The sequence below is a fragment of the Grammomys surdaster genome, unplaced genomic scaffold (assembly GCF_004785775.1).
Source record: "Grammomys surdaster isolate TR1022 unplaced genomic scaffold, NIH_TR_1.0 143, whole genome shotgun sequence".
Classification (NCBI taxonomy): domain Eukaryota; kingdom Metazoa; phylum Chordata; class Mammalia; order Rodentia; family Muridae; genus Grammomys; species Grammomys surdaster.
Window position 1 is genome coordinate 6,944,991 of NW_021604601.1, and position 27,322 is coordinate 6,972,312.

General features: G+C 41.3%; 1 protein-coding gene across 1 annotated transcript in view; it reads right to left on the bottom strand.

Annotated features, from left to right (window-relative positions):
* Positions 1–2,954: 2,954 nt before the first annotated feature.
* Positions 2,955–27,322, bottom strand: part of Nox3 (NADPH oxidase 3) — a 56,715-nt gene continuing 32,347 nt past the window's right edge. The window contains exons 11-13 of the mRNA XM_028764384.1: positions 18,312–18,458; positions 14,769–14,893; positions 2,955–3,106 (exon numbers count right to left, since the gene is read on the bottom strand). Coding sequence (XP_028620217.1) covers positions 2,980–3,106; positions 14,769–14,893; positions 18,312–18,458 — 399 coding nt within the window. The 3' untranslated portion in view covers positions 2,955–2,979. The remainder of the gene's footprint in view (positions 3,107–14,768; positions 14,894–18,311; positions 18,459–27,322) is intronic.

Here is a 27,322-nt window from a genome sequence, read left to right on the forward strand (position 1 = left end):
CTCCTACTTTGCACGCTGAATTGTCGTATTTTACTTTTACCTTCTAAAACTATTCTTTCACGAGCTGGGGAGACAGTTCAATCAGTAAAATGCTTGCTATGAGTTGGTTTCCCCTGGCACCCCTATGAAAAGGCTGAGGTGTGTGATTGTACTGAGTTCTAGGGAGGGAGGGAGGGAGTGGGATCCCCAAAGCTCTATGGGCAGCCATCCAAGCCAAATTTCCAGTTTCAGGCTCAGGGCGACATTGTCTCAAAAAACACTGTGGTGAGCCTCCACACATCCCTATTCCTGCCCTATCCTGAACATTTACTCACAACTAATCTTTTATTGTCCTTTGCAGTTGCTATTTAGAGATTCCGACAAAACATTTTTTTAGTTTGTTCTTGGCTCGTTCTTGCTCACTGTGTCTTGGTCATCTGGACTTCCTCCCTCCCTGAGTAAGGATATCTTTTGGCAGTTACTCCAGAGACAAAGGATGTGTCCCATTTGGCTCTGCTTGGAAAGTCTGTATTTTGCCTTCATTTTGGAAAGTTAATTTAAAGGGGCTGAAAGCACTCCACTGATAGCTATGGTACCTTAGTATTTTTAGGACAGAATTTTCTTAGCGTGGAGTCTCTGGGGAAGTTGATGAGAAGTCTGTGGCCACAGTTACACATTTGTTCATTAGCATCTAATACAGGCTTCTTTGGTTGCTTTAGAGGATCCCCTTTCAAGATGGTTTCTTCCGTACATAGGAACTTTCCCCCTTTCTTCTGTCCTCTGTTCTTTTTCCTTCTGTTACCCTCCCCTCTCCTCCTCCTTCTCTTCCCTTGCCTCTCCTTCCCCCTTCCCTCTCCTCCATCTCCTTCCTCTATCTCATCCCTTCTCTCTTTCCTTTTCCTTTCTGGTTTCCATCTCTTTCTTCCCTTCATTAGTTTTTTTCTTCTTCCTAAAATCAAGAAAATTTTAATTTAATTGGAGTTTCATTTAGCAGAGAAATTAATTCAGAACAGATTGATTATCTTCAGAATGTTTAACATTCAAATTCAGTTAATATCACTTGTACCCATTTTCAAATGTCTTCCTGTTTATGTTTATTGATGTATTAAATTACCTTGAATAATTTTTGTGGGATGTTTCTCTTTTGAATAAATTATTTCCATTTTAATTTGGTTATTTCAGCATTATGGAACTCAGATTTTTATATTTTTTCTCATTTGGATAGGTGAGAATCTCAAAGTATCTATTTCAAAATGTTCAACAGTATCTTCAGAGATAAAAAGAAATTGCATTTTTGATATTCTACCAGAAAATTTTTATTTTATTAGACAAAATTGCATGATCAAACAATACATTTTATTTTCAAATAGTCAAAGAAAAAAAGTAGTAACTGAGTATGATTGAAAGAAAAAAGTTACTGTATTTAATTTTCTGGCTAAAGATTAAATTTGGCTGTAGAAACTGCTAGCAAGGATGACTGAATTAAGTTTAAATGGGAAAATAATTGTGTAGTATGCCTGGATGTCTTCCAATTGGAGTTTGAATTATTCTATCTATCTATCTATCTATCTATCTATCTATCTATCTACCTACCTACCTATCTATCTATCATTTACCTAATACTTTCATTCATTGAGAAATTCCCAAGCAGAGGCAGTAGAAATCATGTGTGAGATATTATTGAATACACCCAACTATCCCCTGCAGACTATAAGAGTAAAATTCATTCCTGAAATTAAAAAATAATCTAATGATAATAGAAAGTAAACAATAAATTTGTATTTTAGAAACACAGGGAAAAGCTTAAGTAGCTTCTTGATTTATAAAATCAAAATCTGTCAAGATCAATTTATTTCTTTTATGATAATCCACAGTGATAAGAAGCATTTGTGAAGCACAATTTATCTTAATTTCGACAAATGCTTTTGTTCTATTGTATATGATGTACCATCTAAAAACTACAAAAATATGATGTATAGTTAATTCCCAATGGCTGTCCATTAAGCATTTTCAGCTGGACACTGATATTAACAGGCATAGCAATATCAGAAAAGTCCTCTGAAACTAATAATTTGATATGATTATCAAGCCTAAATAAAAGATTTGATATACCACTAATGAAGTTTTGTTATTACTAAATAACCCACTTGTTGCTATCTGCGGCTAAATAATTTTCAAATCACTTGATATATTTCATGAAATGATTATAAAACATTAGTGCTGGTGGAGAGAAATATAAGGTGTGAAGGATTCTTTGCAACCAGCAATAGGGCATGCAAAGACTAAATCTAAGGAAATTTCCAAAACATTTCCAGATGTTTTGAGGAGCAGAAGTTGAATTGAGCTATGACTATTTGTTAAAAGAGAGGGGAAAGGGAATCAGGAATGAATGACTGAATGAAGGAAGGAAGGAATGAGTGACTGAATGAAGGAAGGAAGGAAGGGAGGGAGGGAGGAAGGAACAAAGGAAGGAAGGCAGAAGGAAGGAAAGAAGAAGGAAAAGGAGAAGGAAGGAAGAAGAGAGGGAAGGTAAACATGGAGTTTAGTTTTTATGTCGTACAAGGTGGAAAAATATCAGTGTTCTAAGCATGCTTTGATTAACATTGCCTGCCTCTCACTGGCCCCATGATGGCTCATGGCCTAAGTTATATATTCTCATGATTTCTACATTTTAGTTTAGTGCCCAACCCTGGCTTTTACATTTTTAAATTGTCAAAAAATACAAATTCTACGACATAAAAGTTTATATGAGAGTCACTTTCAGTGGCCATAAGTAAATTTGTTATGACAACAGGACTCAGCTAGCCCATTCTGATGTGTTCTCATTTGTGGCTCCTTAAGTGTCTTGGAACCACGTTGTGGAGTGGATGAGGCTATGATTACCCTCGTTATAAAGTCTGAAGTGCTGCCTATTTGGCCCTTTGTGGAAAACATTTTTTCTTCCCCTTGACCTACTTGATTTTAGCCTCTTTCACAGTGCCTTGAATGTACCTCCCATATCTAGAAGTTTTCCTTGTTGTAATAGAAGTGAACACCCCTCGGATCCGCAGATGAGTACAAACGACACATCTTTTGAAGAGTCTTTGACACGGCTTTGGGTCCACAGAAGAACACTCCAATACTGCTGCTGGAGTAAGAATAGGAGAGAGTGTTACCCGGGCAAGGCCAGCAGGAAGCAGTGACAGGCCTAGGCAATTTGGAAGCAGACATGGTGGTCAGGCAATTTATTTATTTTCTTATCTGTCTACTTCTTTTGTAAGAGTGCTTCCTGCTTGCAGTCCATTGCTCTAGCCAAGCTTTCCAGAGCCCTGTGTTGTCCAGAATCACAGGAGCTAGAGAACTAAGAAGACAGAGGCTCTGGGGGCCGGGGGGGGTTTGATAATAGCACAGGGGTTTTGTGATACAGTGGGGTTTTGGTCAGGTGAAGTTGGTTAACATCTTCTTGGCTCTGGCTACAGTGTAAATCAGGACTTCCGACTCATCATCTTCATGCCAGCACCTGGAATACTGTCTAGCTTAAGTAGGCAATGCTAACACGTTTGCTGAAGGAATGGGTAAATGGTCATGTTGACTATTACCTGAATGATTTTGGGCAGGGCTGGTGGTCTTACGTATGTAATCAGTTAACAATTACATTGTATATTTTAACGAAAGCAAAGTAAGACAGTATATTCAAGAGGTATTATAAAAGGATTGGTTATGACTAATATCTCATTCAACCTTGCCGTTTTTATAGATAATAAACTGCATATTAAAGTAATAACCATTTATTTTATTTCTCCTACTAGAATTCAATCTGCAAAGGAGGCTTAAAGGAAGAGATGGCAGACACAAGCATTGCTGAATACCTGGCCTTCCAAACAGTGTGACCCTTGATCCTTGCACTTCTAAAAAGAGTGTGGAAGACATAGCTTTGCTTCGCATCACAGGAGTGCCCCAGTTTCCTGTGTAAGCAGAGCATTGGTCCAAGGGTTCAGGGCATGCCCACCCCTATTGAAAAGTACAAAGGCAGAAGCTTTCCTCCCTTGCTGTCTATGTCACTGTGCTCTGTGGTGTTTTCTTGTCCTAATCTCCAGCATAAGCTAAAGTACTTACCCCAGCCTAGATCAAAAGTACCCATATTCCTGTGTATAAAATCATTAGGCAGCTTGTTATAATTGAGATTCTTTGGCTGGGATCCATGGAGAGTACGTTTGGTATGAAGCCAAGGTAATATTGAGCAGATGGCCCTATGAGCCATACTGCCTCAGAGAAATTCTTCAGCTCCAGGGCCAGCCTGCTCTATTGCCTCTCTTCCTTCCGCCTGGCTTGTGTTAGTAAGTGCTTGTATAGCCTTACTCCTTCACTTATACAGTAGCGTGGTTCTCTGCTGTATATTAGAGTCCTGTTTTAACAGCATGTTCCGGGATTATGATGCCTATGGAAGAAGGTGATGGTTTAATCACATTTTTAAACTACCTTCAAAAGAATTCACCAAATGGCTTCATCTGCAAATGAGAACATATTTAAAATGTGAAAGGATTTTTTTTTTTTACAAAATTGTTTTATACTGAATAATTTTCAGGTGTTTATGGAGCTAGGAGGCAAGTAGCTAAGGAGGCTGACGTTTCCCATGATTTGGCTGCCACAAGCTTTGGGCACATTAATTGTCTTCTCAAAGTTCTATCGCTTCATGTATATACAATCAGGAACATTAGAGATCTCTCCTCTCTAGTTCTCCTCTGTGCTCCCAGCTTCTCTCTGAGGATGAAGGGAGACATGGCCCTGTGCTTGGTACATGGTGGTCTCTGTAGCTGTTCGTTCTCACACAACAGTATCGCACATGTCTTCAGGGCTTCACCTGCTCCACAGAGCTGAACAAAAGATGGGAAGGGGGTGTGAACACAGAGGCTGCTGGCGAGCTATGGGAATTGGTCTTTTGAGCTCTGTACAGAAACATCTGAGTGGAAGAGGGCAGGTGGAGGCCCTTCTTGATGAGGAGTCACATCTTTGCTGTGGGTATGCTACCCGGAGGCATCCTTGTACCCGGTTTCAAAGGTGCTCTTCTGGGTGGTGATATTTTCCTCATTAGTGTGAATGTCACCAAAGAGGTGGCCACTGGCCTGTTCCCACAGATTGGGACTGCCCTTTCATTTATAGCCAGAGTCTCTGTTTGAGAAGCTTGATAGTGTTCTTTGATGCCCTGCCTTTAAGAGCCCTCTTCAAAGCATTCTGATTGTGTGCCGTCTGGTGTAGCACTGGGATTTCCAGTGGCTTGCAGCACTCCTGTTCCACTGAGGCTGTGGCTCTTGCACTGTCCAGCTAAGTCCAAACTGTTGCGTACTCAGGGTCTATAGCTGCAATGGTTATGCAGTGGTCACCAGAAAGACTCACGAAGGCCATTCACTATCTGTCCTCAGCTGTGACCCAGCAGTCAGCCCTTAATCCACCTCTCTTCACATTGTTACCGGCAAGTAAGGCATTCTGCTGCTTGCTTGCTTTTACCAGCCTTGGCGTTTATGGCACCAATACAGGCTTTCCAGGTCATGAATGCATCCCATAAATGGTGGAGCTGAGAGAATCTGCACAAAATGGTAAAGGCACAGATGTAGCAGGGTTTTTTTTTTCTTCCTTTTTCCTTTATGAGGCAATGGACGAGTACAGCAGAGCCCTAATGGGACTGCTAAAGAAAAAAATTTCTTCTATAAAAATTTAATTATCCACAATTGCTTAGAGTTAAAAAAGAAGATTCTGTGCAAAAGAAGTATAAAAACACGAGCCACCATTTATCCTCCAGTTTACAGCCTGCGAGCTGCAGAGCTTGCACACACACGCCGAGCTGGATCAAGGATAACGCTAATGGCATTGACCAGTCTGAGCGGCTGACTTTGATGAGAAACGGGAAGATGTCACAGAGGGTGAAAAAAAAGTGGTTAAAACCATCCACAGAATTATTCCGAACTCTGATCAACAGGAAAGAAGGTTCTTACTCTACCCACCCCTTGTGTTTGTTAAATAACCACTATGCTTTTCTCTGTGGGATTTTTTTTTTCTTTCAAAACAGTTGAGCAACACCATGCATGAAAAGCATCCAGAATATCACCCACCGGGAGATTTCAGCCCAGCAGTTAGATGGGCATGGGGGTGTGCCTAGGAATAATCTCACTACCCTCACCCCAGATGCCCAGACAGATAGATGAGTATGTGGATAGGCCTGGGGGTAATCTCACCACCCGCCTGGTTCGCTGATTCCACTGGCACAAGTCCTTTTCTCTTTAAATTGTATGTTTGTTTTTATGTGTTGGCTTTTATGCTTGGTAAGTTATAACCCTGTTGGGGCAGACCCTAAACCCTGTTAAAAAAATCAAATTACTTTATACCCTGAGTGTGTTCTGCAAATAAAATCGATAAACAGAAGCTTTCTTCGGATTTATGAAGGCTTAGGACGATGGCACCGAGAGGTACAAACTCGGTTTCAGACAGTGGACACACAAGTTCTGGTTAATCTTTCCCAGTGAATGTTTTTCATTAGAAATGCCTCCAAATGATTTATCACATAATTACATTTTGTAAAACACCATCTTTTTCATAACTACAGATGATAGTTGTGCTAGCCAGCTCTCTCCCTTTCTAACCCATATTGCGGTCAATGCCCAGTAGCTGTACTGACTTTCTCAGAGTGTATGGTGGTCAGTCTTGATTGTCAACTTGATTTAGAATCACCTAGAAGACACACCTTGGTGGGGGAGGTCTGAAGGTATTTTCAGAGAAAATTAACTGAGGAGGAGGGAAGACTGACCACATGGGCTGGGGTCTCAGACTGAACACAAAGGAGACAGCTAGTTGAGCAGAAGGATTCATCACTGCTTTTGCTTCCTGACTATGGATGCAATGTGAGCAAGCATCTCCTGCTCCTTCAGCCATGATGAACCACTCCCTCACACCATGGACCCAGACAAATTCTTTGTCTCTGAGCTGCTTGTCAGATATTTGGTCATGGCAGCAAGACACGTAACTAAGGCAGTGTTCTCCTTACGAAGTTGTTCATGTGGGGCTGCAGATGGCATTAACAAAACTTACGTGTGTCTCTTCTTTGCCCAGTTTCCAACAAACTGTCCCTTTTGACAGAGAAGTCTGTCACTGTACACCTAGAAATCTTGTTTCTGTTTTCTCTACGCCATCTTCATTTTTCACTTGTTCATGCTGAGCAGTAGATGTGAGTGAATAAAGCCCTTGTCCTTATGAGGCGGGGGTGGGAAGGAGGGCTAGTAGGAGAAGGAAGAGGCAGAGAAAGAGGAGGAGAGGGATGATAAGGAGCAGAAGGAAAAATGATTGTCTGATTCTGAACACTTGTGTAAAGGTTGGCAGCATATCGAGAATGCTTACAGGAAATGAAACAGAGCTTCCATTTTTGTACAAGAAGGAAGAAAAGGAGGAAGAGTAGGAGGAAGAGAAAGGAGGAGAAAGAAGAGAAGAAAAAAGAACAGGAGGAGGAGGAAGAAGAGGAGGAGGAAGAGGAGAAGGAAGAGAGGGAGGAGGAAGAAACTAGTTGACTTACATAGTATTGGGTTCTAGAAAATGGTGGAATGATTTTTTTCCATTCTATCTTTATCTTTACCCTTGCTCTACTAAGACACGTAAACATATAAACAACCAAAAGATTTTCTACAACTCTTAATTTTCTGGAATAATGCCATCAAAATAAGTTAACAGAGTAATAACTCTACCTGCAATTTTCTTACATTCTTAGTCCCCCTACGACATACAAGGCTAGTAATTTTTATGGAATTTTTACTCGGCTATAACCAGCAAGCTGATGCTCTCTGGTGGAAAAGGTACCATTTAGCTGTGGGGACAATATTTTCACCCTCCGTTATGGTGGTTTTACTTTTCTTATAAAGCTATAATTTATCATGTGCTGGATTTACATTTAAATCTATTTCTTTGAGTGTTCCGAACATTTTAGTCATATAATGAATGTTTAGGATACCCGGTTAGATAAAGGACCTGGTATGCTATAATCAGAATGCTAATTTCCTAAAAATATCACTTAACAACATTTTTGCACATATGCATGTACAAATGAGAACTGAAGGGTGTGTACACAAGCAAATGTAACTCCAGATGGACACATTTACTCAATTTAGTAAAAAGGTATTTTTTTTATATTTTTGAAAACAATGAGGGTTTAAAATACATTCATGTCATATGGATTAGAAGTGCCCCCACTTGTATAGTAAGTTGACACCTTCGTGTCTGGGTTGGATGGCTCTGTCCTGACAAATGCTGACATCCCTGTCTGTTCTTTCCCCTCATTATTAAAGAATCGTTCTTAATGAAGTTATGAAAACTGGGAAAAAAATCTTGAAAGTTTTTATGCTAATTAATTACATAAAGTTCACACCTATAAGGCATGGTGAAGATATCAGCAGATAAGTCAAAAGCAGAAAACTATAAATATTTTCCGAAGTGTAAGATCAAAGACTGAAGCCCTACAGAAAAACCTCTTAGTCAATTAACTAACAGCAGCTGAACCACAGGTCCACAGGGGCGAGTGGATGTACAATGTGTGTTTGTCAAAAACATAGCTAGATATGACAAAGCTATATTTATTTTCACTCTGCCTGTCTTCTTGAAAATGATTTTCTGATTCTGAACACTTGTCTAAAGGTTGGCAGCATATCGAGAATGCTTACAGAAAATGAAACAGAGCTTCCATTTTCGTACAAGACACATTTCTATAGATTCGTAAGTCCTAGGTGTCAATGGATGCACTAATTAGCCTATTTCACTTTAATGGGAGGGTGACTTGCACTGTATGCTTAGAATACTTTTCTGCGCTTCTATAATTGAAGTAATCGGCAACTGTCACATGCGTGAGAGTTTGGGCAGAACAAGAAATGACCTCTTTAAATGTATACACATTAGCTATTTGTGATTGTCTTTTAGCACTATGCTCATGTTTTTGTAAATCAACTGGTATAATTACCAAAATTAATTACCGATAAAAACAGCGGAACATGCTTTCCTGTTTTCTGCTTCCAGCCTTTGATCTGTTTTAAAATCGTCTCTCCTGTTCCTCATTTGTATTCATTCTGATGCCATCAATTTGTTTCTCCATTACTGTTATTTTTGCAATTTTCTGGTTCCTTCAGAACTTGCTCAATCCACTTTGATCTGCTTCCCTTCGAGCTTTATTTTTGGTGGTGTTTTTTCACGCTCTACAGTTTTTTTTTTTTTTTTTGCACTCCTTTCCCCTTCCCCTCTGTTCTTTTGATTTAAGTCTTTCTTAGGACAGGAACAAACTCCAGCTTTGAGTGAACAGGTAAATGAGATTACAGGAGTTAGTGCTGCTGAGAATGCCTAGCTTTGTGCAGATGTGGAGAACCTACTTCAAAGGCCCTGGGGAACAAAGGATCTTTTCTAAGGCTAACAAATCCAGCAATTCTTCCTGACCCATCTCTGCCAAAGGATACCAGCTAATGGCAGGACAAGCTGGTCTTGTGAGAGTAGCCAAGTGGGCTTGGGAACAAACATCTCCGTGACATAATAAGGGGAGAACATACTGTTTATCTCTTTAATAACCATCTTGAAGAAAATTAATGTTACTTTGTCCTTTGTGCCGAACAGTGATTGGATTGTGTTTCATTTCTATCTGGACAAAGGCCAGCATATTGCAATACTTCTCAATATTAGATTTTCTTGTTTAAGAATTAGATTTTATTGGCATTCTCCTTCTGTAATTTCTTCATTAAAAGCTTCATTAAGCATAAATCTCCTTTTACGCAGAAGAAAAACAAAAAATTATTTTATGAGAGGTCATTTTAAAAGTCTTCTAGAAGGGCGGTGCTAAGCTTGAAGCTGGAGATTTGCGGGGTTCCAGGGACCTGGCATTCCAGAGATGAAATAATGATTGATTTTGCATGGATTTATCTAATATTAATTATATTGATGCTTGAAGCAATTTAATAAGCTAGTGTGTTCCGGAGTCTCAAGCTTTTACAAATCTGATATTAATTTTTTTTTTTTTTAGGTAGGAAGTAGTCAGTAGTGTCTTGGTTCTGAAATGACTTAACCCTAGGAGTCTCTTCTCCCCTGGATGACATGAAATCATACACCAGAGAAAGAGAGTTTGTACAGCTACCATGCTGAGAAACATATTCCATGCAATTGTGTGCTCTGATGGGGGTTTCTGGTATGGGGTGAACATGTTTTCCAGCTAAAACTGTCCTTGACTCCCCGGTCACTACACACGTGGAACAGGCTCACCTGAAATAGCATTTTTCTAAGCAGGGATTGCACTAGGGTGGTTTTGCTTTTGACTTCTTAATACTCTGTGTTTCTGTCTCACACCCTCCAAGTGAAGAAAGATGGTCAAGTGAACTGATTTGAAAGACCTTCTGCATCGGGCCGGCAGCTTTATAGTACGATAAAGGCAAACACAATGCAGTATCAATGCAGGGAAATCACTCTGAAGACTTGAACTACCTACATGAATTTAAAGATGTACATTTCAGAAGCCTGCAGTTTGAGGTTGGGCTAGGGTGAGGGATATCTCATAGAGAAAATGCTTGCCTTGGAACGATGAAGACCTAAGCTTGCTTCTCAGAGCCCATATGATAAAAACCAGGCTTGGTGATGAGTGTCTGTTATCTCAGTAGCTAGGGAAGAAAAGATAGGTGAATTTTTGAGGCCCATTAGCCAGCCATTCTAACCCACTTGGAAAACAGGGTTCTGGTCTAGTAAGGAGAAACCATGTCCAAAAAAATCTAAGGGTGTGTGGTACTTAAGGAATGACACGGTTGTCTTCTAGCCGCCACACGTGTGTGTACACGCCATTCCCCCTCCATCTCTGTCACACTCAGGGAGCCAGGAAGTGGGAAATCCATTTTGTCATCAGTGAAAACAAAAGGTATAAATTTGTTCAAATCTATCTTTTTCCTCCCAAAGGAGAAAATAGGATCAAAAGTACTTAGGTTTTACATATAAGCGTGCAGCATGAAATCACTTTCTTCGCTCTGGTCAAGAACGAGGTAGGTACAAGGTGAGGAGCACTTCTCCCAGGGCTTAGAGAGGCTCAAGAGGTTGAGATTCAGCACCCATTGCTGAGTGGATGCTTAGAGGACCCGAGTTCTGGGTCTCCTGGGGGCGGGGTTGAAATGGAGTCAAGTGTTTGGAGACAAGGTGGTACTCCAAAATTGGATTCAAGACCGGGCCTCCACAAGAGGCAAGACAAGAAGCAAAATAAGTAAGATAGCTCCAGGATTCGATGTCAACGAAGAGCTGCCAAGGGCACTTCCATGGGTCGGCAGCTCTGCGAGGGCGCCTGAAGCTGGATCCGTGGAGCAGAAGCTAGGTTGCCACACTGCGATGGATTCACCCCTCTTGACTTTTCAGTTGGAAGTTAAGCTGCTTCCTGTCTTTCCTCTTAGAATTCTGCCTCTCTTAGGCCGATGGAAGCCTCTACTCACTTCTTCCCTCTGCTGTATGATCAGGAGGCTTGAGACCTTCACAGAATAGTCTCGGAATGCAGGGTTTCCCACGGAAGGCTGTCAGGGAGTACACAAGCTGTACTCCTGGTTTTCAGGGCTCTGTCCCCCAGCACTGGGGGCAGTGGAAGCCGAGTGACTTCACATGGACCAAGGATACTGCAGTTGGATGCTTACAGACCTTGAATGCTGCTCAGTCACTCTTTCGTCCCTTCCTCACCCAACGTCTGTCAGTAGGGCCAGTTCAGTGAACTCAGACATACAGACAGCTAATAAAGATAGAAAGGCATAGTTCTAGTGCAAAGATAATATAAGGAAAAATATGGAAAGGAGCTGAATCGACCAAAAGATGAATTATACTCACCATAAAAGAATTCCACAGAGCAGAGAAAAGGTACCAGGGAACTACAGAGATACTAATGAAGCATGGGTCCTCCAAAGGAAGACCAATGAGAAAATACCCAGGCAATCATGGAGAATGGAGAAGTCAGAGATACAGGAGTAGATTTTAATTTACTGATAAAGGGAACAGAGAAAAAGCCAGAAATCCCCAAATGGCTTGATGGCAAAGGTAGATATGAGTAATGTATATTAAACCTTGTAATGCACATATAGAGAGTATGGTTTCTTGCTTTCTGAATATAATGTATCTTGGAACTCTTGATCATCTATCCTGGCGTTGTGGCTCCGCCCAGTTTACATACAGATACCTTCAGATGAGGTTCTCACCCAAAATCCTGCTGCAGGCATCACCCGCTGGGCATTTGAATGTTTAGGAAATATCTTAAGCTAAACATCCAAAACAAAATGTCCCGTCTCCCGAGCCTTCTACACAGCAGTTCTCATGGTTATGCCCATGCTAATGAGTGGGAGTTCATTCCAGCTTGGGTCACGCCCCAGTTCTACAACAACTCACTACTGTTCAGACTCTGGGAAATGCTCAGAATCAAACTGCTCTTTCTGACCTCCTCCAGTGCTTCCCACCTACCAAACTACTACTCTTGCCTGTTCCCCACTGGCCTCCCTACCTCTGTCCCAAGTTCACTACAGTCCGTTTTCTTACACCAACAAGGGTGACCCCATGTAAGTCTTGGGTTTGCACCTCTAAGTGGCTATTCCTCCGAGAATCATATCCAAAGTCTTATGATGACTTGCAGGTATCCCCTGTCACCCAATTTACATGGTATCTCTGGGGAAACTTCCTCTTATGGCCTCTGTTCCACTCACTGGCCTCCCAGATCATGGTGCCTTGTGTCTTGCTCGTTTCTGGGTGCTCCCTTTGCTCCCTTTCACATTTTCCTCAAATATGAAGACAGTGCATGCTATAGATGACGAATGTTGCAGACAAAGACTGACCTAGGAGTGAGGATAACGCTTTGTCTTAGTGATTTATACTTTACCCAGCTCTTCCACACTGCGTGTGTTCACTTAGAAAGACAACACTGAGTATGAATTTATCACCTGTGCTTTACATCTACACTAAAAGTAAAGCTAAAATAAGCTACCTTGTCCAACCACGGTCACATCGATGGAAAATTCTAGAACTAGGAGTCACAGGTTGTACCCTAGGCTTGTGGCCCCATGGCAAGGCCCTCCATGCATTAAAGTATACTGTTGGGATAATAGTAGTGGTAATTGAATTGATGAAAGCGATGGTGGCTGAGGAAGGTTGCTGTATGTTGTGGTTTGTATATGCTTGCCCCAGAAAGTGGCACTATGAGGAGGTGTGGCCTTGTTGGAGTAGGTGTGGCCTTGTAGGAATGGATATGGCCTTGTCGGAGTAGGTGTGTCACTTTGGATGTGGGGTTTAAGACCCTCATTCCAGCTTCCTGGAAGCCAGTCTTCTCTTGTTTGCCTTTGGAACAAGAGGTAGAACTCTCAGCTCCTCCTGCACCATGCCTACCTGGATGCTGCCATGTTCCCCCCTTGATGATAATGGATTGAACCGCTGAACCTGTAAGCCATCACAATTAAATGTTGTCTTTATCGGGATGGGTCTGGCCCTCATGCCTCACTGGACAACGACAGGGGGCTGGAGCCATTACAAGGTCCCCTTCAAGTACTGGAGGTCAGGCCTCTATCCTCACCTTCGCAAGATTAGAATTGCCACAGCCCTTCTATACTTAGAGAAGGGAGGAGATGTCAGGAGCAGCCCTGCTTACACACAGAAGGCCTAAAATCAACCATAGGCCTAAAATCAGCAATAGGCTTGTCATACATGTATACTAACACCAAGTCTTGGGTCTCAGTGGAAAAACATTGAAACAGATGGCTATAAGCTAATGTAAACAGGCAGCTTTTGTGGAAATCTACAAGCCTGAGTAGTCATAGACCTTGGAAATAGGTAGCCTGGGCAGACAATACCAACTTAGATAAGGTCAATCGAGTCATAGGCAGAGTCATAGTGACTTGTCCCCTGAACCTTCACCCAGCTGATACCTGGTTCTGAAGATATCTGTATTCCCCCTGAACACCCACACTCCAGTGTCAGTCCCTTCCCCACATCCTGCCTTTCTGTGTTTATAACCCCTGTGTGAATGAATCACGATTTGAGAAAAAATAAATTATAAAAAAAGAAAATAAATAAATGTTGTCTTTATAAGAGTTGCCTTGGTCATGGTGTCTGTTCACAGCACTAAAACTCTAACCAAGATACTGTATCAGGCACTTTAGATGTTTCATTCATTTTTTTTTCTTGCAGAATCCCAGGAGGCAAGCATTATTATTTACAGTTATTTAGAGGAGGAGGAGACTAGGTCATCATATGTTAGTTGACCAAGGTATGCCCGGAGGAGTGGCAGAGCCAGGATAGACACTTAAATACCCCAGCTCCAGATCTGGGTCCCTTAGCACCATGCCAAATCCCTGCTTTGTCTGAGAACACTTTTTCTCTTTGCTTTTTTGCTAGATGTGCTAGACATACTGTAGTGCTGGATGGAATTGAATTCTCTAGTTGGGTAATTAGAGACTAACTCCGCTGAAAAGATTCTTTTTGAAGGCATATGCTGTTTAAGAAATACCAACTTTAAATTGAGGTTAAGTGTGAAGATTTTCAACATAATCGATAATTGTCTGAATCTGTCAGCTAGTTAAGCAGAGGTTTGTGCTTTCTGAAATATATAAGACAGTTATGGCCATTTTTTCTAAGGTAGATTTTTTTTTAAATCTTGGATCACAATTCTCAGTCCTGATTTCAGATTAACTTTTTCCCTCAGTGACAGCTTGTCTGGACTCTTCAGGGAGGATCCTGACAAGCAGAGGAGAGAGAGAGAGAGAGAGAGAGAGAGAGAGAGAGAGAGAGAGAGAGCTTGCTTTGCTCACCTGGGGTGATTGTAGGCAATCTGCTTGAATTCCTCATTCCAGTTGGGTCGCCCATAGAAGGTCTTCTGCTGTAAGCCTGTAATCACATCCAGACTTTCATCCCAGTGTAAAGCTATGTGAATTGCCTAAATTAAAAATTGTAGTATCAGATGACATATTTTTTTTAAAAAAAGCATGAGAGCCATCAATTAATAAAAGATGCATTCACTATCATCACTTGTGTGCTTAAAATATTTTAAACACAGCTTGAAATGCTTTATTAACAGTTGCCTCCAAGGTTGTGCTTTAGGACACGTATCAGGTCTCATCTGTCTTTGTATTTATTCTTGTTGGGACAAACCACTTTCTTGTACATAGTAGATATGCAAAAACATAGCTTGGAAAGATTTTTTTTTTAAAGGATGAGGGTAATACAATGAATATTGTTAAAGCAAAACACTGAACTAGTTAGTTTTCTTCCTGCAAAACTTCTCAAAAACCAATCTCCCCGTACTGTTCCCATTCATTTAATTCAGGGGATCTGGGAAGGGGATTTGCAGACTAACGTGCCATGAAGTACCCAGGAGGAAGCTGGGTCTTACCATGAGATTTGCCTATTGAGTTGACCTGGTTTGATGGACAGTCATTCCCAAAAATTTGGATTGTCCTCTTCCCCAGATACCAAAGTCTTCAGAGGTTCAAAAGAATTGTGTATAAGCTACTCGCCTCCTCTCATACATTTTAAACCATCCAGATGGTCGATAAAACCTTACTATACAACAACTAGGAAAAGAGTTGTCCTGTATTGTTTAGGGAATAATGTAAAGAAATAAGATGGACATATGTTTTCAGCACAGATCTATCTTTCTTCCAATATTTTCAGTCCTTGATTGAACACACAGATGTGGAACTCAACAATACTAATAGCCAACTGTAGAGTATTAGGTTTCAAGTGCTGGGGGCTACCCTTGAAGTTGGTGATGTGATTTTAGAGACAGAGAACAATAGGGGTCCGATTGGAGCTCTGCAAGTGACTGGCTTCAAACCCAGTGAATTTATCCAGTCACCATGTAATTAGAGGCTCGTATGTAGGAGCCCGGGGCACAATACTCATCATAAGTATGTACTCAGGCTCTACCATTGACTCTAGCTGCTGTGAATTCTAGAAGCTACCATGTTCTTCCAGCTTCAGGTATGCGTGCAGCTGGATGTACCTGAGAACCATCAGCTCTGGAACTCACATCTCAGGTTTTCCTTTCACAGTCTAAATCTTGCTAGCGTCGGCAATTTGAATATCAGCCCCGCTTGTGCTCCAGCTACCTGCTTTGAGTATGACTTGCCTGAATGGTTCTTTCCTAGTCCAAGAAGGCAGCTAGTGCTGGAGGTTCACATCCAAGTTTTGGTGGCTGCTCTAACAGACTAGCAAACCAGGACAGACTAACCTTCAGAATAATGTCAGGTTGCAGATACTGCTGCCAAGCAAGCCTGGCCTTAGGTAACAGTGTTTGTATTGCAAAAGAGTTTGGGAACAGTACTCCATGCTGTGTGAGGATGGGGAAATGGGGGAGGGTCTGGATTGACATGTCAGAAAGTGAAACCACCAGAAGCAAAAGACTTGAAAGCCTGAATGCACACAGTAGGATGCATGAGCATCTATTAGTTGACAGCTCTGGGATCGTAGGAAAACAGTGAGGCTTGCCTTGGAACAGGTTAGGTTATGAAGGTCCTTAAAGTGCTTGTTAAGACATTATGGTATTATCTCACGGGGGCGGAGGGATGCCTTCCCTACTTATGCCAGTGGGAACGCCCAATCTCTGGTGCTCAAACATTTGGAATTATATTTGTTCCATATTTCTCAGCCCACTGTTCAATTAATCTCCAACTCTTTTGATTTGCCCTTTGTAATACCTCTCCCATCTGTCCCTTCTGTTCTTGTCAATTTGCCACTTTGAGGTTGTTGGATTCAGTTTAAGAATGGGCTATTTCTAAAACAGCCCCTCAGTGCTTGAGTTAACTGACAGAAATGCACCAACTCTTTCTTTTCCTTAAATGTTGAGATTAGCGATTTCCTGCTTGAAATCTAGAAGTGTGAAGAATTTCTGACATGCCATGGGAAAACTTAAGAAGCTATCAACTTTAATTTACTTTCATTTAGGGGAAAAAAAGAAGATATTTTACATCTCAGTCTTGAAAGGGGCAAAGATAGGGCAGGGCAGAGTTGTGCTGTCACAAAATCCACTTCTGATTTCCAAGTCTCATAAATCCCAAGCGGCAGGGATTGGCTAAGTGAACACTTGGGACCAATTTACTTCAGCAGTAGAAGAACAGGGGGCTTAGAAGCAAAAGACAAAAGTCTGTGCTTCACCAAATGGATCAGCAGTCAAAAGTCTTGCCTGGATAGGGTAGGGAAAACATTTGTTTGGAAAACCTAATTAACACCATATAATTCATTAAGATCTATCAATCCCAGTTCCCAAGAAACCTGCAATTTCAAATTATTCCAGAGGGTTAAATATTTAAGAAGGATTAGAATTAAGACCATAAAAATCCAAAACATATTTTGAACCTCAAGCAGAGTCTTAGTCACTTACAGAAGAAGAGAGAGCCAAGTTATAACAATGTTGGGAGGTAGCTAGAGGAGAGAGAGAGAAAGAGAAAGAGAGAGAGAGAGAGAGAGAGAGAGAGAGAGAGAGAGAGAGAGAGAGAGAAAACATTTATTTGCAGAACCCGTAGAGTAATCATCTATACATTTAGTGAATGGTACAAAATTCCTTGGCCTAAATCTATTTTCCTTAAACATGAATATCAAGGGTACTGTCTGATATCATCCTCAAAATCACGGTTAAAAACATGCTTTTCATGAACTAGTGTAATGGCTTTCTTAACTCCAGTGTTTGGAGATTCCACCTGGACTCTGATGCCCTAGTCTTCATTTATTTATACCCCAACTGTGGTAGCTTTTATCAGGCAGGATTGAAAGAGTACTGTCAGTGTGTTGACACACATCACTCTTGTCAAACTTAGGTTTTATACTTCATTACTACAATGGCTTGTAGAACACCTACCCGAGCAGAAGGCCATCTCAGTATTGGTAAGATACAGAGTGCATGTTCTGAGAATCCCCTAAGAGAAAGAATTCCCTATGCAAATCACACATCCAGAGTCATTTTCTGACTCACGCTCTTTGCAATATGAAAGGCTGCAGAGGAATAACATGGAATCTTTTCTGTTTTCCTCTGAGCAGCATAGAATCAGAAGCAATTAGGAATTCAGCAGATGATGCAGCCAATTAATGACAGGACACTGATTCCGCTATCCAAATGACAAATTTGAACTTTAAGATTCCTAATATCTGGATTGTCGTTTATTCCCCAACAGCTAGAGGTCTTTTTATTGCTACATCTTAAGTAGTTGTTTTCAGTCTGGCTTGATTCCGTTCCTCTCTCCTCTTTAAGAACTTTAGGATAATTTTTTGCTGCTGCCTGATAAGCCCCAAGCTCATTATGGAAATGGGTTTCTTTGAACAATGAAAGCAGTAATGGAGATCCCAGGTCTTACTGATACCTGGTTTTCATCCCAGCCAGTGAGATATATATGGTAGCTCAGCAAATGAGCCTTCCCTTGCTCACTCATCCGCGTTTCCAGTGAAAGTAACAGATCAGCAAACCACTCAAACGATCCGGCATCCCGGCAGATCCAATAGAAGTACACCTGTCAGGAGAGAAGACAGGAGGGCATATCTGTTCCCCTTTCCATAATGTGCTGATAATCACAGGCTACTTTACATCCATTAAATTATTTGAGCCCAAGTGGGCACTTGTGCTAAATCATACGTTTTCCTCTATCAGTGAACAAACTGAGATTTCTCTTGGGAGAAAAAGAAAAAAAAATCCCATTGTGTTTGAAAGGACCCAGAGTGAATTCATGGAGTCAGGGTTTCCGTGGACTGTGCCAACCTCTTTGGATGAGGATCAACTTTCCATGCTTCTGGGCGAGCTTCTTCTGAACAAGATTGATAATCATAACTCCCTGTGCCTTTCATTGCTCCCCAAAGGGGATAAGCCACTAGACCCTCCCCCTTCATCGTTGCTTGTGACCTAAGCTTGAGATTTCAACTCTCTTCCCCAGAGACCATCTCCCCCCAAAGGCTCGGGCACTAATCCACTTCACCAGCTACAGCCTCTTGAGAGTGGAGATTATGGTAATTACAGAATGCAGTCTCACAAGACATGACATTTCCCTTCAGTGAGACATATCAGTGTCCTCCAAAGCAGGTGGGTGGAGGTCACGGCTATGTGTCAACCTACGCAGTGAAATTGTTTCTGGGACGGGGTTTTGTTTTTGTTTTCATTTATTTATTTATTTTTTAAAACACTCTGCGTTGAGCAAATGGCAGGTGATAAGCAGCTTGGGTTTGCTAAAAGAAAGGCTTAGCTTTGAGCTTTGAGTTTTAGATAATTGTATCTATCGAGAAGAAACCATGGGAGACAAATCTGTTAATTATATTGGGTTTTTCCTCTCACGTGTCTACTCTAATCTCTGCTCTTCACCCAAAGGGATATCTGAGGGGCTCAACAGTGTCTATGGGACCTGTTGGTGCTGTCTGGTGTGTTAGCACCTGAAACAAACCCTCTGATAGCCAGTGCTTGCCTCCCCCCCCCCCAGAGCTTGCAAGCACATCATCATGTAATCAGATTTATAAACGAAATTTAATTACTATCTCAAGGAAAAGAAAACTATGGAATGAATTTCAAGGTTGAATATCTTGTCCATTCTCTTCAGATTTATGCAGTGATTTGTAGTATTAGCAGTCAGGAAGAACAGGAGGTGAGAATCTATGACCGTCATCTCAGAATCTGAAGTTACATATTTGCTGGACAGTTCCTGTTCAGATGAAAACTCAAAATATTAACCCAAGGAGAAATCCCTTAAAAGAGTGGTTCTCAACTTGTAGGTCTGGATCCCTTTTGGAGGAGGTCACATATCAGACATCTTGCATATCAGATATTTACACTATGATTCATAGCTAGCAACATTACAGCTATAACGTAGCAATGGAAATAATTTTATGGTTGGGGTCACCACAACATGAGGAAGTGTACTAAAGGGTCACAACATTAGCACTACAGTCTTTAAAAATTCCAATGCTGTAAAAGTTTAACGTCTCTTTACAAGACTACAATCTCTCAACAGTGGGCTTTTACAAAAATATAAACAAGTTATATATGCTGTTATTGCAAAAGGGAAGAACTGGGTATAAAAAGCAGATTGGGATATGGAGTAAGGGGGGCACTCCTCCGTTGATAGTGGGCGTGCAAACTTGTACAGCCACTATGGAAATCAGTGTGGAGGTTCTCCAAGAAGATGGAAATTGATCTACCTTAAGATCCAGCTATATAACTCTTGGGCATGTACTCAAAAGATGCTTCATTATCACAAGGCACTTGATCAACCATGTTTATTGCTGCTCTAATTATAATATCCAGAAACTGGGAACAACCTCGATGTCCCTCAACAGAAGAATGGATAAAGAAAATGTGGTACATTTGCACAGTGAGTGGAGTATTACTCAGCCATTAAAAAATGATGCCATGAAATTTGCAGGCAAATTGATTGAACTAGAAAAAATCATCTGGAGTGAGGAATTCCAGACCCAGAAAGGCAAATAATGGCAAGTATTCGCTTATATGTGCATATTAACTGTTAAGCTCATTATAACCAACTAAACTCCATAGAATTAAAGAAGGTCAGCATAGGATAACAGACTAGAGGGTAAAGATAGATTTAATTAGGAAAAGGAGATAATAATGGGTGGGTGGGTGGGCTGGAGTGGGAGGGTCAAATGGGGAAGGGGATGGAGGAGGAGGAAGAAGGAGAAATATAATACAGTAGAAACTTAATAAAATACATACATATATGAAGGCTGTCTAAAAGAAATCACCAAATTGAGAGAAACAGAGTCCCAACTTTTGTCTTCAAATGATGTTTCCAGTACCATGATTGGGTAACAAGTAATTGAGTTGTTGGCCAAAGGTGGTCTCATGGGAAGGTCCAACAACTGAAACTGTTTTCAAGACAATAGGTTGTTCTTCACTATCTGACAGCCAGACCTGATTGCTAAGACAAAACCTCATGAACATGGAAAAGTCAAACTAGCGCCTACACAGAACCTTCATCCCTATGTTTCAGCATCTTTGATACAGAAATGTACTCTGCACACTACTAAAAATGGAGAAATACACACACCAAGCCAACCATAAACTCTTTGATCTATAATGGGTGTACTGCCTGCAAGATATTCTGGGGCAATAATGGCACAAAACTTATGGTAGTAACCAACCAATAACTGATTTGACTGAAGGCCCACTCCCAAGATGGAACATATATCCAATACTGCTTGGGTGACCAAGAGTCAGAGACTAGATCATTCAGGGATCAAATACTAGTGGCCTTCAAACAAAAACAAAAATAGAAAAATGTAGTGATAAAATGACTCCTAGTGACATTCTGCTATACTCATAGACCAGTGCCTTGCTCAGCCATCATCAGAGAAACTTCCTCCTGCAGTAGATGAGAACAAATGCAAAGAACCATCCCCCATGCAATACATACATACATACATACATACATACATACATACATACATACATAGACAGAGAGAAAGAGAGAGACAGAGAGAGACAGAGAGAGAGAGAGAGAGAGAGAGAGAGAGAGAGAGAGAGAGAGAGAGAGAGAAAGAGGCAGACCTTGGAACACTCAGCCCTAATTGGGATGTTTCTATCAAATCCCTCTCCTCAGAGCTCAGGAAAATCTATAGAAGAGAGGAGGCAGAAAGAGTGTAAGAGCCAGCGGGGAGGGAGGACACGAGAACAAGGCCCTCGCATGGAGACTGAAGTGACAAGCACAGAGCCTGACTGGTCTCTATCAGGTCTTTTGTGTATATATTATGACTTCCAGTTTAGTGATTTTTATGTGATTCCTAGAGTGGTAGTGAAGGGGTCTGATCATTGTGCCTTCTTTTAGGCTCTTTTCCTTCTGTTGGTCTGCCTTGTCCAACTTCTATAGGATGCTTTTTGTTTTCTCTTATTATATTTTTATTTTGTTGTACTTTATCATGATCTCTTAGAAGCCTAATGAGGGACAGAAGGGGAGAAGATCTGGATAGTACGGGAGGTGGAGAGGAGCTAGAAGGAGTAGAGGGATAGGAAATCACAGTCACGATATATTTTCAATAAAAGGAAAAAATATAGGAGAGAGAGAGAGAGAGAGAGAGCGCCAAATAAAAACAAAACCCAAATTCTTCAGCATAAATTTAAGATCTGCAGCTCTGTGTCCTAAATCTTGGACTCACTCATGAGCTTACAGGTTCTAGAGAGCTTGGGAAGCATCATTTCTCCACCTCTTTGACCTCAGCACACAGAGCTTGGCTCAGTCTGTCTCAGGGTCTATTCTACACCCACACTGTCTTACAGTCTTGGCAACTTTGATATCCTGGGGCCTCCTCTCCACTGCAACTAAGGCTACAACTTCCCTAATGACTTCTCAGTGTGATCCTGGCACACACTGCAGGCCTTAACCAGTTTTCATGAGTCCCCAGTCTTGCATCTCTTATGCCTTGGAAATTACTCCTAGGTGGGTGACTCTTACCCAGTCCCAGGTTCAGTTACAGGCTTGAGATGCAGCTGTGGACCACAGCTTCTGCGGGCGACCCTGAGGAAACACTTCCAAGATATCACCCATATGGTGCTCATCCACTCACCTCTGATTCACCATAGCTGACCCTGTAGCCCCAGATGGCCAGCGTCCACTGTCCTGGTGAAAAATACTTGGTTTTATCTCAGTAAAACCACACCCTTTTGACAATCATGGCTGTTTCTTCAGCTCCAGCATGACCAGTGGTCACAATTCGTAGCCAAAATATCGCACCAATGACCCACCATCTAATTATTAATTAAATTCTGTCTAGCTTCTAAAAACCTCATGAGCAATGTGTCCACAATTTACATCTCCCTCACCATCACCTTGTGAGCTCCCACGAGGTTCATTAAACTCTGAGCACTCAATGGCTTTTCAGCCTAGTGTTCCAAAAATAATAATTAAAACAACAACAATAAAAACTCTTACCAGAGCCTGTTCTGACCTTTCTTACCTGAGAAGATGCCCGCATCTTAGCTTTCTCCATGCTATAATCCTTTAACTTTTTTTTCGGATAGAAATTATTCCTGTCCTTGCTTTCTCAGGGCATATCAGGACCCTTAGAGTTTATGAGGCCTTTCAAGACTTTGCTCCCTTGTTGTTGCCTTGTGAGCTCCCCCTCCATAATCGACTTGTGGGGACATCGGCCTCTTTGGTGCAAGAGGCAACGGAGAGCAAATGCATTGGCCCCGTACAAGTGCTTCAGGCAGACAAAGGAAAGAGGAGACTTTGAACAGAAGAAAGGGCTATTTACTTCCACACTCTTTCATGTTTCTGATGGTAGGGACACTTACTGTGAAGAGACATCAGAATTCCACCCCTGTATTTGGCCCAGGAGAAAGGATGCGGTCACTGGAAGAACAAATGTCCCAAACAATGGGCTGCGGCGCTGTGATCTGTGCCTTCTCCACCTTAGTCTCCAAAAATAAAACAAACCTAAAATCAGCTCCCTGCACAAAGCTTGGCTTTGAAAACTCATGGTACGTATTAGAGGTCTGAAATACCCAAGGTTAAAAGATTTTAGTAAGCAGAAAGTCAGTAAAACAAAGTTTTGAACTTCCATGGCAACAAGAGCTACCCCACATTTTTTTGAGAGACAGTGTAGTCTCAGGTGTCGTAGGAATTCATTCTGAGATCATGCAGTTCTCTGAGCACATGGCCCGAACAGGTCTTCACTGTTCTATCTTTTGTGGGCACTTATAGTCTGATCCAATTTACATATGTGTCTGTCATGGAAGCCTGGATCTGAGCTACACACATAATGGTGTACTCTGTCCTGTCTCAACTCCTTTCCATGTTCCAAAGCCCAGGCTCCTCTGTAAAGGTTCTTGAGTAACACTTGTGTAATGGTCAGAATGATCCAGAGTCAGTAGGAGATAGATCTTTGCAAAAAAAAAAAAAAAAATATATATATATATATAAATATATATATATATATATATATATAAACAAAAATAAAACAAGACAGGAAATGTTGCTAGTTTAACTTTCTATTTGGCCTCATGGATTTTCCAGAGTATAATATTTCCAGGATATACCATCTCAGAAGTCCACAGAACAGCTCAGTTACATATATAACATGCTATTCTTTAGGCCTCAAATTGGTTAACCAAGAATGAATGGGAGAAGTATTTATTTATAACCCATTGGAAAGAAGGAGAGTGTCCGGGAGGACACAAATGTAGAAAGAAATACAACACTAAATATAACGGGGTCCAAGGTTTTGTGTCATGTCCTGCAATCCTGGTTTCACCATGTAGGCTCTGTGGAATTGGGGCAGGCTGTTTAGCTAAAGCCTCTCTTACTGTGTAGGCAAACTATCCATAAATATAGTACCACTCGTGATGTTTCTGTGAGAATAGAGTATAGCCTGTCAGTGTCTGAGGGAAACTGTAAGTGCTAAGATGTTTGCCACTATTGGTAGTCTCTTCAAGTCATTGGAGAAGCGAGTGGAATAGGTGTAATATCTTTATACCACAGAGCAAGCAGAGACACTGGCCTTTCTTGGTCTTTTTCTCATTAACTAATAAATAATTTTAGAGATGGCCATTGAGAGTAGGAAAAGCCTTTTGAGTCTTAGAATGGAAACTTTGGTATAAATCACATGACCTAGTTTTCCAAGAGGAGCCCTTCAACTAGGCAAAGTGCACCCCAGGCTCTGTGTGTGCTAAATTACTGTGGCAGCATTCCACAGAGGGCCTTGATCTTGCTACTTTGACCATTGCCTCTCCCCAAGGAGCAGGGCAGTGGGTGACAGTGTGATCTGCTTCCATTTGGACAGTTCACCACAATCTCTACACTGGGCATAAGATACAGAACAAAGGGAAGCTCCATGCCAGTTCTGGGATGGAGATAGTAACAATTGTGAGAAATAAGAACGTTTATCCCTGGAAAGACAGAGACTGCAATGCCATTTAGAAAATGTACCGTCTCCCCAGTAAATAGCTGCTATTATCTCCCAGGTTCTATTCTGCTGTTGTTACTGTCAGAACAATCCTGAGTGAATGTAACAGAGATGAAAAAAAATAATAATAATAAATTTCTTTTTTATAAGACTTTCCAACATGTAAAATGTACTGCTTTAAAGCAGTAAAATTATAAAATTATTTTTATGGTCTACTATTAATAAGACTGAGATCGGCTACTGTAAATCATTTTTTCACCCGTAAGATTCTTTTTTCTTGAAGCCACTATTCTGCATGTTATCTATCTCAGAACTTTATTACGAGTTTGTCATCTGACCCGTGACTAGACGTCTTTGTGACTGCTGTAATTGTAGTTATTAATCCTCGCTGAAGCATTCGCCAACGATTATCTGGACGGTGGGCTAGTATACTATGGAGTACTCAAAGGCACCAAACGAAAATGAGATAGAGCTGGGTGTGGTGGCACACACTTTTAATTCAGATGGTACAACTGCTCTCTCTCTCTCCTTGGTGTACACACACACACACACACACACACACACACACACACACACACGTAAAACCAGCCATTCCATCCATATATAGGTCTGCACTTGGCAGGCAGAGACAGGTAGATCTCTGTGGGTTTGAGGCCAGTCTGGTCTACGTATTGAGGCCCTGTCTCAAAGCAAAAATAAAAACAAGCAGTAAAATGAAAGAGATTGTTAGATAGTGACACTTCAGAGCTTCAAGCTATGGGATAATGGAGGCCCAAACCAAAGTAAACCTTACAGCTCCCTCTCTCTTCTTGGTACACCTACATACATACATGATAAAAACAAACAAAGCCCCGGCCACTCCATCTACCATGTGAAGGTAATGAAAAGCAATGGAATTGACACAAGCTTCAGGAAGACTCCTTGGGGACTTCCTGGGCTATGTTTAATTTGAGAACTGAGATCATCAATAAAGGGAGCTTTTAAAAGATACATTTTATTTAAATCTTTTCTTATAGGAGGAGAATAATCATCAAAGCTTGTACGTGTAATAAATCAAAGCACTGAAAGGGTTAGGGCTGCCTCCTTCCCATAGGACAACAGTAAGCCCTAGTGGGGTGTTGGAGCCCTTTGAGGTCACCTAATAAAAGTGGGGTGCCTACAAAGGCTTAGGAAAGGCAAACATGGGCTCAGCCACCCTGTTCAATTGATTGTGATCTCTGTGGCTGGGAGAGATGATCAATTCCAGGAGTAGCCAGAGCTCCAGTGTGAGAGAGAATGCAAGTAAAGAATTTCTCAAAGTAAACGGATGAAATTAAATGCATTTTTCATTCATTAGGAAAGAGAGCAGGCCTCTCTTTGTTTTATTAATATCTTTAAGCAGAGTATGGATTTTTGTCTTTCTTGGACTCCTTGCCTTGCTCCCACTGGCCTGTGCTGTCTTTTTATTTGAATTATCTGTTTATTATATTAGGTTAGGAACCCAAAGGCCATTTTGCACGGGATACACTATAAATACCCATTATCACTGTTATCTATTATTGAGCTGATGAAGAGAGACAATTATGAAGGAATTAGATTATCTCAGCTTTTCTATAATCTATTTTATTGTATTCTGAAGATTACATATGCAGTTAAGAAAACGAACCGCATCTCCCAGTTGGCACTTCCCTTGGACCGTCTACACGGAGGCGATATTAAGAGAACTAACATGTGTAAGCCAATATATTTATGTCAGCAGCCTGCCCCTCCCCACTCACACACACCTATTTCATTCATCATCTTGACAGTTTGCACAAGCAAACTGTCCTAACTTTTTTCAAGAGTTCTTCTCACAAATTGGGTGTGATGTAGAATTAATCACAGCCATTAGCCAGGCGTCTGAAGACTTTACACTCTCAGCACATGGCTTCCTCCATGTTGCACCAGAGCCTCCTTGCCAACTCTCATCTCTTCCCTCTCCCCACAGGGCCATTGCTCTTGTCTCCCTTCAACCTAGTGATGGTTATTCGTCTCATCCATGCTAAAAATAGCTCTCCAATGCAGAACAACTTTCATTTTCACTTCTTTCGAGCAATCCACCATTATGTTTATGGGTATTTTTCCTCCTTAGGTAATTTGTCCCTTCCTATTTATTCTCCATCTTTTTATTTTAAATCGTCATCATCATTATCATCACCATCACCATCCTCCTTCTCCTCCTCTTTTTCCCTTCCTCCTCCTCTTCTTCCTCCTCCTCCTCCTCCTCCTCCTCCTCCTCCTCCTCCTCCTCCTCCTCCTCCTTCTCTTCCTCCTCTCCTTCTTCCTCCTCATGATCTGTGTGCATGTGCTGGGTGTTTGTGTGTATGAATGAAGGTGCATGGATGTGTGTGGAGGTCAGAGAACAATCTTAGCTCAAGGTTTCACCTTCCAGTTTGTTTACTACCAGGGTCACTTCATACTCCAGGCTAGCTGGCCCTTGAACTCCCAAGGCATCTGC